Source organism: Epinephelus fuscoguttatus, linkage group LG17 (assembly GCF_011397635.1).
Source record: "Epinephelus fuscoguttatus linkage group LG17, E.fuscoguttatus.final_Chr_v1".
Classification (NCBI taxonomy): domain Eukaryota; kingdom Metazoa; phylum Chordata; class Actinopteri; order Perciformes; family Serranidae; genus Epinephelus; species Epinephelus fuscoguttatus.
The window spans coordinates 14,650,534-14,664,432 of record NC_064768.1 but is presented as its reverse complement, the minus strand read 5'-3'; the positions used below and the strand labels follow the sequence as shown (position 1 = coordinate 14,664,432).

General features: G+C 39.9%; 1 protein-coding gene across 2 annotated transcripts in view; it reads left to right on the top strand.

Moving 5' to 3' along the window:
• Positions 1 to 12,216, top strand: part of atp9b (ATPase phospholipid transporting 9B) — a 58,302-nt gene extending 46,086 nt beyond the window's left edge. For both annotated transcript variants that reach the window (XM_049602204.1, XM_049602205.1), the window contains 12 exons: positions 1,616 to 1,699; positions 1,858 to 2,028; positions 2,416 to 2,514; positions 2,627 to 2,716; positions 3,101 to 3,245; positions 3,561 to 3,625; positions 4,523 to 4,678; positions 5,201 to 5,265; positions 5,656 to 5,764; positions 5,908 to 5,965; positions 6,939 to 7,142; positions 9,349 to 12,216. In XM_049602204.1, the coding sequence (XP_049458161.1) occupies positions 1,616 to 1,699; positions 1,858 to 2,028; positions 2,416 to 2,514; positions 2,627 to 2,716; positions 3,101 to 3,245; positions 3,561 to 3,625; positions 4,523 to 4,678; positions 5,201 to 5,265; positions 5,656 to 5,764; positions 5,908 to 5,965; positions 6,939 to 7,142; positions 9,349 to 9,485 (1,383 nt within the window). In that variant the 3' untranslated portion in view covers positions 9,486 to 12,216. The remainder of the gene's footprint in view (positions 1 to 1,615; positions 1,700 to 1,857; positions 2,029 to 2,415; positions 2,515 to 2,626; positions 2,717 to 3,100; positions 3,246 to 3,560; positions 3,626 to 4,522; positions 4,679 to 5,200; positions 5,266 to 5,655; positions 5,765 to 5,907; positions 5,966 to 6,938; positions 7,143 to 9,348) is intronic.
• Positions 12,217 to 13,899: the final 1,683 nt, after the last annotated feature.

Below are 13,899 nucleotides of genomic sequence, written 5' to 3'. Positions count from 1 at the left end.
TCTCAAGACTTTAGGTTGTACTCACTTGGAAGTGTTTGAACATTGGTTATTTTCACAACTAGCACTGAAGTCACATCATTTAAAAAGCCTAAATTAGCTACCTATGCTGCGTTACATATGTGGAGTGGTTTGTTTAAAAGGGACACAGATAGAAACTCGACCATTTTTGACACTTAAAGTTTGTCACGTCAGTTTTATATATAGAGAGTGGCGAATTATTACAAAAGTTATCTCAGGATACCTTTCATATAGAGCAATTCTGGACTGTACTCTTGATTTATAGAGACCCCAAAAATTGTCACCAAGAGCAAGCACACTGGCTACAGTGGCAAAGAAAAACTTTCTTTTAAGATGCAGAAACCTCAAACAGAACCAGATTCTAAGCGGGTGGCCAGTTTGGTTCAAAGTGAGAGAGGGGACAGAGACACAGAGATGCACAGCAGCAACAGTAACAGTAGTTATTACCTGGTTTCGGACTACACTGTCTCATTTTAAGTCAGTTCCTGAAATGATCAAGAGAGCAAAATATGGATCCTATGTCTGTTTTTAAGCATCTCTTCCCCTGTGACCCATTTCAAGACAATGACGCTTCATATAGAGTGTGATGAGCATGACAGGACTTACGGACACATACCCCCTTCCACATGATATCTACATCAGCTTGCTTTAAAAAGAAAACAAAAAATGATGTGCATACACTCATTTTTCTCAAAATATGATCATTTTAAACCTGATGTTTGACAATTTGCATCTGGCAACGCTGATTGTTACTGTCAGAAATTCTTTATCTCAGACTGAATTACAATGCCAATATTGGTCACTCGGTCACTTGTAATCATGTAGCGTAATTATGATGTGACGTAAACGAGGTAGGAAATGTGACAAAATAAAGTATACTCAAACCAGACAATGTGCATATTAAAAACCCAGATTTCTGTGTGTGCTGTTAATGTCCAGCACCCTCTCATAATCAGGACATTCATGGAGAGACCAACGGGCCGTGCCTACACCAGTGTGGTGGTCGAAGGTCTTGTGTGCATATGTTCATAATTATATTGGCATTATTGAGTCATTTAGCACTGGGGGCAGCGTTTGATTTAATTAGTGACCTACATAAAGTTGAAGTAATTACAGTATGTCATATTCTTGAACAATGGTGCTAATGATGTCCTGTTGGCTGTAATATCCCGCTGTCAAAGCAGCCGGCGCTGCGGTTACTCTGCTTGTCAATAACCAATCAACAGGACAGATTTGCCCCATTGGTGTTTCATATCAAAAATAAACCGCCATCCATCCCTTTGTTTTACTGTGTCCTCTGAACTTCACCAGAGGCTATGTTATTCACTATTGATTTCTTTGGTGTTGGTAACAATATGCTGCTATTGACGGTACTGTACATGGTGTACTTATACAGCAGCTGTTCTGATAGAACAGATGATCTGCCCTATGTTTGATATATACTTATCTTCAAGAAATGACATAACTGAACATTCACAAACATTTATTTTGAATAACCACAATCTCTAAATTCAACCATAGAAATAAATCTTTAGAGCCGCAGTGGAAAAACTGTGTGTATATCTGTTGATTAACATCCTCCTCTCCTTCCTGTCAGTGTGGGAACATGGCCAGAGAAGGCCTGAGGACACTGGTGGTGGCCAAGAAGTCTCTGTCTGAGGAGCAGTATCAGGACTTTGAGGTATGGATGGACACTACTGTCTTTTAAAGGTTGAACAACTCTATTCAGTATTTACTCTTTGACTGGTTTACATCTCACTTGCCTGGTCTGTTGCAGCCCGTTTACCCTAATATTTCCTCCTCCTTTTGTCTCCCCCTGCCACCTCCCTGTATGTGCAGAGCCGCTACAACCAGGCGAAGCTGAGCATCCATGACCGAGGCCTGAAGGTTGCAGCAGTGGTAGAGAGCTTAGAGAGGGAGATGGAGCTTCTGTGCCTGACTGGTGTAGAAGACCAGCTACAAGCAGATGTCAGGCCCACACTGGAGCTGCTCAGGAACGCTGGCATCAAGGTGAGCAAGGAAAAAAAGCATTACTGCCAGGTTAATGCTGATAAAGTACTCACCTCAGCAGTCTGTCAGGGTTGTAATAAGATACACAAAAAGCTACTATCTACTATCTTCTATGCATCCATTTAAACCAGACTGTGAGATCTCCAGTCTTTGTAAAGTCTTACAGAGTGTGACTAAAAACTCACATTGATATTAGATGTTAGAAAGTGTGTGAGAGTTTTCAAGTTGTTTCAAAGTCTTCTTGTATATATTAGGCATAATTTGTACATTTTCTTGAGTAAATTAAAATTAATTTGACGGAGTATCATGTACTTCATAGTGATGATGTTTTGCCTTTTAATTAGACATCTTCACTCCACACTTACAGTGATCATATTCTCTCCTCAGATCTGGATGCTGACAGGGGACAAGCTTGAGACAGCTACATGCATCGCGAAAAGCTCCCACTTAGTGTCCAGAAACCAGGACATTCATGTTTTTAGACCGGTATGCTGTTTTACCTTACCCTCTTTCCCGTGCTTTGCAACAATCATAATGTGCCTACGTAATGGGAGCCTAACTGCCTCAAAGCTAATTGTATTGTGTGGCTCTCGAGCAGGTCTCAAGCAGAGGAGAGGCCCATCTGGAGCTCAACGCCTTCAGAAGGAAACATGACTGTGCTCTGGTCATCTCTGGAGACTCCTTAGAGGTACTACAGCACAGTGCAGCACACAGTGACATTTCATTGCGCAGCAGATGATGCTTAGGATGCAGCCAAAACAGGCGATGAGAGAATAAAAAGTACTTCTCAGCCAAGACTAATACTTTGGAGTTCAAACAAAGCCTTGAGGATTTGAAGAGGAAAACAAAACACTAAAACATATTGGTCACTTTTTTTAGGAGGCAAAACAATTGAAACTTTTACTGAAAATTTGTAACAACTAACAGCTTGTTGGAAGAGAAACACATCAGTGTTTTCACCTGCATGGCATACAAGATAATTTGATTAATGTAATGAAAGAAATCATGTAAATAGATCTGGAGCTTTTAGTGTCTAGTAAACTTGTGTATCTCCATTTCTGTTGTGTTGCAGGTGTGCTTGCGGTATTACGAGCATGAGTTTGTAGAGCTGGCATGTCAGTGTCCAGCGGTGGTCTGTTGTCGCTGCTCCCCAACTCAGAAGGCCCAGATAGTCACGCTCCTCCAGCAGCACACAGCCAACAGAACCTGTGCCATAGGTGAGTGCTGACAGACAGGGGAGGGGTGTCTGTGTAGATTTAGCTACATTTAAGGGGAGAAAAATGTTAAACAGTGTGTAAAGCAATCTGTTGGAAAGATGAATTACGCTAGCAGGCCAGTGGATTGTAGATAGATATTGTAGATAGATAGATAGACAGTAATATTAAATATTGCTCTTTTTATCCACCAGATGGCAGGCAAAGCTCACCTAGAGAGGCACCCAGCAAAGTCTGCTATGTTTCTAACCCCAATCATACAATGTAAAAAATGTAAAGCTTATTTTAGAATGTGTATATCTTTCTATTTTGTGTCAGGTGATGGAGGAAATGATGTCAGTATGATCCAGGCTGCAGACTGTGGTATTGGGATTGAAGGAAAGGTAATGTCCTCCATATATTACATTAACAGTAACAACAGAACATTTCATAAAGACTTTTAGAATTCAGTGAGAGATTTTTCTGATAATCTTGAATAAACATGTTAAAAGCTCTTTTTTGAAGTTTTAAATCACTCTGTAGCGTTCCAGTAGTGTTCCTGATGTATTCAAATCCGAAACTTCAAAATTTGGTCAAACAATGTGTTACAGCCTCAAAATACTATTTTCCCAAGCCCTTCTTAAAACTTTTTTGCACATAATCCAACATTGGTTTCTGCACAGTGAAGTTGTTACATATAAACCTACAGTATGTGCTGCTACAGATGCCACGTTAATTTGGTTCCAATTTGGAGTCAGCGGTAGACTAGCAACTCCTGGGTGCTGTGAGGTACAATGAAATTAAATGTATCTATGGTCCCTTCAAAGCCACTGACAAAAACAGCAGGTTAACCTAAACTGGTCTACTACTGTCCGATCAGTAGTTTGTTTGTGTTATTGTGTGACTTTGGTGAATCCAAACTAACCCTTTAAAAAACCATAATAACACATGATGAATTCAACATAGCCTGGGATGAATAATTGATAATGGTCATTAGGCGTGATGAAGTATTCTGTTAAGTAGTAAAACTATCAGTATTCATAGGTCTACATTTTCAGTGGTGATATCTTTCCCTGAAGGCCGTACCTCTTACTAAACTCTAGAACTTTAGCGGCACACAAACAACAGTTCACAGCATTAAGAGAAGTGTCTTGTGATAACTTACAGCGCTCATGCTTCTACATACTGTATCTGCCTTTATTTTCAGTTTTGTGGATTGTATCAGGTTTTGTAGAAGAAGACGTTACTGATGTACTTAAATTCAACTCAGCAATGGCATCTTCATTGTTGTGTGTAAACAGGAGGGGAAGCAGGCGTCTCTGGCTGCAGACTTCTCCATCACTCAGTTTAAGCACATCGGTCGTCTGCTCATGGTTCACGGCAGGAACAGCTACAAGCGCTCTGCAGCGTTGGGTCAGTTTGTCATGCACAGAGGCATGATCATCTCCACCATGCAGGTATAAAAATCATTAAATCACTGACAGAATACTGGGCCCTCAGGACGGGAGGGGCTCGGGGAGATTTGACTAGTGTGAGACAGCGTGGACACAGAAGGCCTAGTCCCTGTTAGGCCCATCTCCTAGTAGAAAGCTGCTCCTTAGTTGCAGTTGAGCAGACCCCTCCTGAATGGCTGGGGACTGTCCTGAAGGAAGTGTGATCCGCAACAGGCCTTCCTCCTACAGGTCTGGAGGCAGCTTTGTGAAGGCAGGGAAAAGGAGAAGTGGAAAAAGGGCTAAGAATTAGGGGAAATGAAAAAAGGAGAAAAAAAATAGTGGGGATAAAACAACCAAACAAAAATAAGAATATAGAAATGCATGTAGTTCTGCTGTGGCCTGTGTGTCACCTCAAGATTGGGGAATTTTAAATGACTTTTTATGGCTTTCATTGTCATGTTTGTTAATGCTTTGTTCTTAATGTCTGTTTAAAATGAATAGTTTTGTTTTTAATATGTTTGTTTTTTGTTTGTTTTCTGTCCTCAGGCTGTCTTCTCTTCTGTATTTTACTTTGCCTCTGTGCCATTGTATCAGGGTTTCCTCATGGTTGGGTAAGTACCTGTTCCAAATGTGTTTATGTGGTTAAAAAATGATTTATTGTTCTAATTGTATCCACCACCTCACTTTGCTCACAGAATGATGGAACAAGGCCAATCATTGTCTGACTTCTTTATTCAAACAATAGTTTGTTTTGCTGCCTCCAGAACTCTGTCACCTGTAGTATTAAACTGCATTTATTACTGCCAGTAGCTCCTGGGTACCCCAATTCAACCAGAAACAAAATCTTTGAGATCGCCACTACAAGATCCTTTGGACAACTGAGATATTTAAAAAAAGGCTAGCAGCAGCAACATAGCACAGAATTGAGGGTTTATTTGATAAAGTGAACATGTAGTTTGGTGCCCATCCACTCCATTAAAACACCACTTTGTTCTGTGCAGCTATGCCACCATCTACACCATGTTCCCAGTGTTCTCTTTGGTTCTGGACCAAGATGTGAAGCCAGAGATGGCTCTTCTCTACCCAGAGCTGTATAAAGACCTCACCAAGGTACGGTGCCCATTTTGAAAATGTACAAATTTGACAAAATAAATTAACTTTATCTGCATTTCCTTCCCTTAAGAACTTTTATTAGGATGTCAGTATCATGTGAACATACAGTTGCACTCATGGGTGATGTTTATTTCTTTCAGGGGCGTTCATTATCTTTCAAGACTTTCCTCATCTGGGTTTTGATCAGTGTGTATCAGGGTAAGGTGCCCAGGCTCATTCTTAAAGTTACATTCTACTATCACTCACAATCTGGCAGATGAATACATTAGCTTCATAAAAAAAAAAAAAAAAAGACGTTTAACAGAACTACCTGAGACATGACAGTGTCTCTAAAGATTGACCAGACTGGTATTGTAGACTGTCAAAGCAACTCTTAAACCACCATTTCATCTTTGCTACTGTGTCTTAATACCAGGATCTCTGGGCCCCTTCAAACTCTCGGACAGTCAGTTTCTCAGTATCTTAGGTTTCCAACCGCCATCCGCTTTTACATGCAGGCTTTTGTCTGTCCAGTAAATCGATATTTCTGTAATCGCTAAGCCATGCAGCGTGTGAGAAAGATCTATGTTCCTGCTCGAGCGTGACTTCCTGACAGCTCGAGGTTTTTAATTAAAGGCCAATAGCAGGTCTGTGGAGAAAAAAAAAAGAAAAGAAAAGAAACGTGAAGACGATATGAGAGCATGACAGCAGAGGGGGAAAATATTCGGCACCAATCTTTCTTAATTTATTACAGAGTTTGACTCGCTGGAATGTGTGCTGTATAAAGACTGCATGAAAAAGCAATTAGGTGTGCAGTTATAGGCTATTAAGTTCAATTTGTGTTGTGTTATGATAAAATGAAGGGCTATCAAGATACAGTAGGCGCCCTAAGATGAGTGAGTGTCTGGACACATAAAGATGTTAATCAGACGGAGACACACTGGAGCACATTTTACTCTCTTAAATAACAATATCAAATCAGTCCTCATCTCCAGACACATTAATCCTTAACTTGGTGTCCCAGTCAGATGATTGTGGAGCAGACCTTTGAAAAAATGTTAAGAAAGAAAGAATGCATGAAGAAAAATGGTCCTGCAGGAAAGAATTCAAACAAGTATACAACCCACTTTTTATCATCTCTTTAAACAACTGTGATGTCATGCAGTTGATTTGTTTCCTTTGGTGCCACCAGGTGGCATCCTCATGTACGGCGCGCTGGTGCTGTTTGAGTCGGAGTTTGTGCACGTGGTCGCCATCTCCTTCACAGCGCTCATCCTGACCGAGCTGCTGATGGTGGCGCTGACGATTCGCACCTGGCACTGGCTCATGGTGGTGGCCGAGTTCTTCAGCCTGGGCTGCTACCTGGCCTCGCTCGCCTTCCTCAACGAATACTTTGGTAGGTATCCATTTATCTGGTTATTTTATATTGAGCTTGTGTCTTTGGAAACTTCAGAAATTAAAAGAAAAGCTTAATTTTTTGATGCAAAGATGCTTTTATGAAATTAGTTTAGCAAAGTTTTATGTGCCCAAGTTTGATGAAAACTTAAAGGTATACTATGCAGGAATTGCCAGTTACAGTATTGCCAGCAAAAGTGAAAGCCTACCCCAGATTAACTGTATTTGGCATCTCTCTTTGCTATATTTGCATTTTTTGTGCTGCGTCCATGATTTTTGTGGTTTCCTGTTGAATACACCCTTTTTATGGTCACTACCTTTTGATAAAGTCCTGACCTCACCAGAGTGCTGTGCCCACAAATGTCCCAAACACAGGCAGAAAATACAGACAGAGGGCAGATAAATACACCATAGGTCATAAGTGTTGATGAAGAGGCATTAGCTTTGTAAGAATATATTCATTGTCCATCCATTTTCATCCACTTATTTGGGGCCGGGTCGTGGGGCAGCAGGCCAAGCAAATTATTTCAGACGTCTCTTTGCCTAGCGCATTTTCCAGCTCCTTCTCCGGAGGCGTTCCAAGGCCAGATTAGATATATTATCCCTGTAGGGTGTTCTCCTACCAGTTAGATGAGCCTGTAAAATCCTCTGACAGGAGGTACCCAGGAGGCATCCTGATCAGATGCCAGAACCACCTCAATTGGCCCCTTTCATAATGAAGGAGCAGCGGCTCTACTGCGAGCTCCCTCCGTATGTCTGAGCTCCTCACCCTATCTCTAAGGCCCAGACACCCTCAGGAGGAAACTCTTTCGGTTGCTTGTATCTGCAATATCATTGTTTTGGTCACTACCCAAAGCCCATGACCATAGGTGAGAGTCAGAACGTAGATTGACCGATAATATGAGATCTTTGCTTCCGTCTCGCTCCTTACCTTCTTTCAGTGCAGTGCCCGCATCACTGTAGATGCCATGCCAAACTGCCTATCCATTCTGACACTCCATTTTACCCTTACTTGTGAACAAAAACTTGAAAAAGCAGTCACTCACTCCCCCAAGTGAGTGAGCTACTGTCTATACATTGCTCTTTAAGGAAAATTCTCCATAGTATACCTTTAAATCAGAAATAAATATGAGGTATTTGGCACAACAGCAGTTAACCTATGTTTTGTTACTGTTAAATCTCCTGATTATTTTCTGAAATAATCAATTCTGTGTTGTTTTTTTGTCTGAAATGTCACAAAATAGAGTGAAATACTCATTTTAATGTCCCAGGACCCAAGCTGCAGCAGTCAGATTTCTTGTTCTGTCTAACAAGCCATCTAAAAACCCCAAAAAGTGGAGTTTCCTATCATGTGACAAAGAAAAGAAGCAAATTCTCACATTTGAAAAGCCAAAATACTTAATCGACTTTAAAGACTAATCGTTTCAGATATTATTCTGTAAAGAACACATCTATGACTCACTTCCAGTGAGCTGTCTGTACAGGAGAAGAATAACTTTACTTTCTGGTTTGGTAAGTCCAGTATTGAGTGGACTTAGCACTTGTAGGGGCCACAGTCTTCTTTACTGCACATGCTTTGTGCTGATTTTGATGTAACACTACCTGACACCCAAGTGTTGTGCAGTAGTTCAGCCCTCAGCTCTGTGCTGTAACTGCTCCCCCTCTCCTCTCTCACTTTGTCTCTCTCTGTTTCTCTGTTCACTGCTAACCTTTGTCCTGCACTCACTTTATTTCTGCTGCGTTTCTTTTGCTTCTGTATGTTGGCAACAGGCATAGGCAGGGTGTCCTTTGGAGCTTTCCTTGGTAGGTGTGCAGCCTGTGAACTCATCTCCTCATCTCCCTCATCCGCCTCTCTACATTTATGTCTGTATGTTCCAGTGATGTTGTACTCTGTCATCTTTTTGTTTGATTTGAATCAAGGTTTCTTTACGTCATGTGCACTGCAGATGTTTGTTATCTTTTGTTTTTTGTGTCATTCCACTGTTATGTTTTCATTATTAGTGCTGTGACAAATACACAAACTCCAACATGTTGTGATTGGATCCAGCACATCAAGACCAACATCTGATGATGACTTTCTAAGCTGTTTCTCAACTGTTCATGCTGCTTTTATCTCTTCAAGTGACTCTTTCATCACTTGATTTAATGCCAATTTTCCAACGTTAAGATGTGTATTAAAGCTGTTTTTCTTCTGCTTCTTCTCTCAGACTTGTCGTTCATCACGACTTGGCCTTTCCTGTGGAAGGTGTCTGCCATCACGCTGGTCAGCTGTCTTCCTCTCTACATAATCAAATACCTGAAGCGCAAGTTTTCCCCACCGAGCTACTCCAAACTATCCTCATGAGCCAAACTTGGATTACTCGTGTTTGTTTCGTAGTTTTCGTGCTTCTCTGAGCTTTCTTTTTTCAGCACTTTTTCCTTACTCACTGATCCTCAGTGACGGACAGGTAAGAAACCACTGGAACAATCGAAACTGTTCTTTGGATTATGTCACTGAGATTTTGGATTACTTGAAAAAAAAACGGAGCACATAAAAAAAAAGACTAAAAGGACAGAGTCACCAAAAGAAGGGCAAAATGGTGTAAGTGACTGCACTTCAAACTTGACTCAAAAAGGGTCAATATGCCTTCTTTTGTTTTTAAGCATTTACAACAAATCAGCTTCAAATGTCATTTTATACAGTTCTGATGCGTTTCTTTAAATGTTTAAATTTTTATATGTGGAGTTCAGAATTTTTTTAAGTGTTATTTTTTATTCCAGGTATTAATTACAGTCGCTGGCCTGCATCTTTCAACAGTGTTGAGTTGCTGTAAGGGATTTAAAAAATTAAAAAAAAGATCTTTTATTTTAATGTTTTTGTACGTTACTGTAAATAAAGCCTTTACATGCAGCTTTGATCACTGCTGCTGTCAATGTGAAACCTCACTGCATTTAAAGAGACAGTTCACCCCAAAATACATTTTTTAAAAAATGCACGTTTTCCCCTCTTACCTGTCACCTGCTCTTTATTAATCCATATTGTATTGGTGAGGACTGCAGAGTGTTGCAGATATCAGCCGTAGAGATGTCTGCCTTCTCTCCAAAATAATAGAACTAGATGGCACTCAGCTTGTGGTGCTCTTAGTGTCAAAACAATACATATAAAAAAACTCAACAGTGATGTCTCTTTCCAGAAATAATGACCTGGTTACTCAAGATAATCCACAGACCTTGTTGTGAGCAGTTTCTTGTAGGAACTATTTTCTTTCTACCAAACTACACCGACCTACTGAATCACTGCACAGAAGGAAGTGTGCATCTACTCATGGAAAACTATGGCGGCATAGTGTGTGATTTTAAACAGTATGAGAGGCGTGACATGTAAATTAACAGCATCAGTCTCTAGTGTGATGTATGACACACATGGGCAGCAAATTTATAAACAATAAGAATGGCATTAACATGGCAATAACAATCATCCTCTGTTGCTAATATGGAGGTTGACCTCATCCTGTGCTCAGAGCGGAAGGAGCTCCCAGACCTCACTGAATTCCCAGTTTGCTGATATTTGCAACTGCTGTACTTCTTTTTCAAGTTAGCTGTTATCCAAAACATCACACTTGTCTCTTCCATGGTTCCGTCTTGTCAGCTGTCCCTTTTACACGGATGTCAATTGAGCGCTGTTACTGCCTACGCTGCTGGCTTAAAAGCAAGACAGCTCTGTCCCCCCCATTCCACAATCATACCGTTTATACAGAATGTTGAGGCGCAAGATTTCCACCTTGAACAGGCAGTGTAAAGGGGGGTACTATTGGCATCCTCTTTGGTTGAGCTGTAGCATTAGCTGGCTTAGTGATGCTAGGTGAGCTAGCAGTAGATGCATGCTTCCTTCTGTGTGAGGTTACGGTTGGTGGGTAATGAAAGACAGTAGTTCCTAGGGCAGATATCTCCCAACGCTCTGCAACTCACAACTAAACAGTCTTACAAATAGAACTACAAGTAAGAGGAGAAATATTTTGATTTTGAAGTGAACTGTCCTTTTTACTCTTCAAATAACATTTACGATGACATTCACGAAAAGAATGCTGGGACTTGCTTCAAACTGAATTTCCATGTGTTTGCTGCTTTACGTCCTGTCCATTATACAAGACAGTGAATGACATCATCAATCATCATCTTCGTAGTATAAAACCAGCACTCCATAGCATCAGTAAATGTTGCATCATCAGCATATTTGGCCTTGATTATACTGCATAACTTAACATTTATGATGTCTGTCAGTGGCCACCAGTCCTCTTGTCGGGACATGGCAGCTCGCTTTGTGCCTCATTATCATGTATGTCAATGTACCGAAGCTGCGTCTCATAGCATTGGATGTTTGATCTGAACTTCCAGGAGCCTGAATCCTGCTGCTCTACATGGAGAACATTTTTCTGATGGTAAAACTACTTTAAAAGTCACAATGAAGGACCCTGAAACACTGACGGCTGTATTTATTTTTAGGCCTTTATTGACAATATGAATCCCCTGGGCTTCAGTGTGACTTTGGCCTGTAGTGGACGTTGACATTCAGCTCTTTTTAAGGAGGAATGAGTTTTATCATTCACTCCATGTACTCCTAGTGCTGAGTATGTTTTGAGCACAGTCGAAGAAAGTGAAACTGATCCTTTAAATGTACAGTTCATTAAACAGGGTGTAGTCTAGCTATGTTTATTAGTCAGGTTGTCATTTCTTACTAAATTGAGTTTAACTCAGGTCGACTTAATATAGCTGTCGGCAACCGCACTATAAAATGTAGCTACACTACAGGAAAAAAGGCAAATACAGGAAATAGCTATTTGGGTGCGACTGTGACACTTTGATGCAAATTGCATTTAGGTTTTAAATTTCTGATTTACATTCTTGTGAAGAGCAGTTCCAAATGTTGATTCCCGTGTTTTATGTTGAGATCTTTGCTCTGTGCTCTATGTGATGTTGTAAAAACTTTTTCTGTCTCAGCAACTTGCTTTCCATGTCCTACACTGCGATTTCTAACAGTATGTCTTGTTATTTATAATATTGTTATTGATTAATAAATAATAAAGAGACGACAGATGCCAAAAGTGCTTTTTTTTTTCTCTTCTCATAATGTTGAAACAATCAGAAACTCAAGACAGTTGCTTTTATTCAGCATGAAGCTCATTATGTGGCCACTAGATGGGGATAGAGATTAAACTTGACTGAGGAAGATGTGGTTGAAGGTAAAGGATCACTGTAATATTATTGACCATTTAGAGATATAACTCAGTTTACTCATGAAAATGCTGCTCTGCTGAGAATATAAATACCACATATAAGGGGCTCATATGGAATATGAGATTTTAACATCCACAATGACCAGTGCTTTTCAGTGCAGTAATATGATTTAACAAATGTACATTAATAAACTCAACAAATCGCTGTGACCCAAGTTCTCAACACTCTAAATTAACATGTTTCTAAGGCAATTTAACAAGAAATAGTTTGGGTACTTTGTAGATGCAACATTTTTTACCCAGAAAAAAACATTATGTATTCAGTTTTATCAAATACTGCTTTTAGCACATTTTAAGCCCTCAAAGTACTTGTGCAAAATAATATTGATACACTAGAGTATTGCATTATGTTTTGTGATACTGTATTGATTCTCAAAAACATTGTATTGATTTTTAAATGTTTACTTTTTTTTGGTTTTCCTTATTTGTTACCCAAAGAAACCTTCAAGCGCTTTTATTTTATTTTATTACTGATAACAAATGGTAATCCTTTGCTGAGATTGCACAAAAAGTAGTTCTAAGATGTTGGATATTATTGAGTGACAGCTACAAATGCAGATTTCACTGTTCTTATTGCATAAATAATACGCCCATGGTGTTGTGTTTTTCATACACTTTTTTATTCTCTAAAATTAGATTTTAAAAAGGGCAATGTATCATCTTACAGTATTGCAATATATTGTACAGACCTGTAACCCCTGTATTGTGATGCGTATCCTATTGCCAGATTCTTGCCAACACACAGCTCTACTTGTTACACACAGTCACAACTGTTACATAGCCAACTGTCGGTTATCTGAGTGATACCTTAAAGTCCTGCCTCTGCTCAAAAATCTGTTGTTCTTATTGTTACGTCCCTTGGATGTTTGAGCTTCACTGTGCAGAATGATGTATGTGCAGAGTTTGACATTAGAAGGCTGTTTTCACTTTCTCCATGCTCACCTTAAATCTTCAGTTAACACCTGGAAGCACCAGCTGACTTCTGTGACATCATAAGATTGGAAGCCAATCATGAGCCAGTCTGCAACTTGCACAGGTATGATTGAAACTTGAAACCTGAGACATCTTGTGTCTGGCAGTTAAACTTTTAACACAGAAAATATTTGCAAATTGATAGATTCTAGATTTGTGGATTTGTCAAAGAAGGATAAGGAGTAGGTGTCGACATGTGACGGCACACATTGGTGCACTTTACAGCTGAAGGGCACGCGACTGGAGGCAGCTTTTGAGGTAAAGATGACCAATGCTGCACAGATGCCTATTATTTGTGCTATATACAGCTGCTCCAATTGAATAAATTGGGAAAAATAAAAGCCACTTGAAAACATTAGTACATAACAGGGTGAAGTGTTAAAAGACAACAACAAAAAAACAACAGTTAAAGCAAATGTGGATCAAAAACCTCTATCTTAAGTCTGGAGGAGTGGAGTCAACTCATGTTAAGTTTAAGTGTTGCATCAAACATGTTTTGACTTGATATTGCCC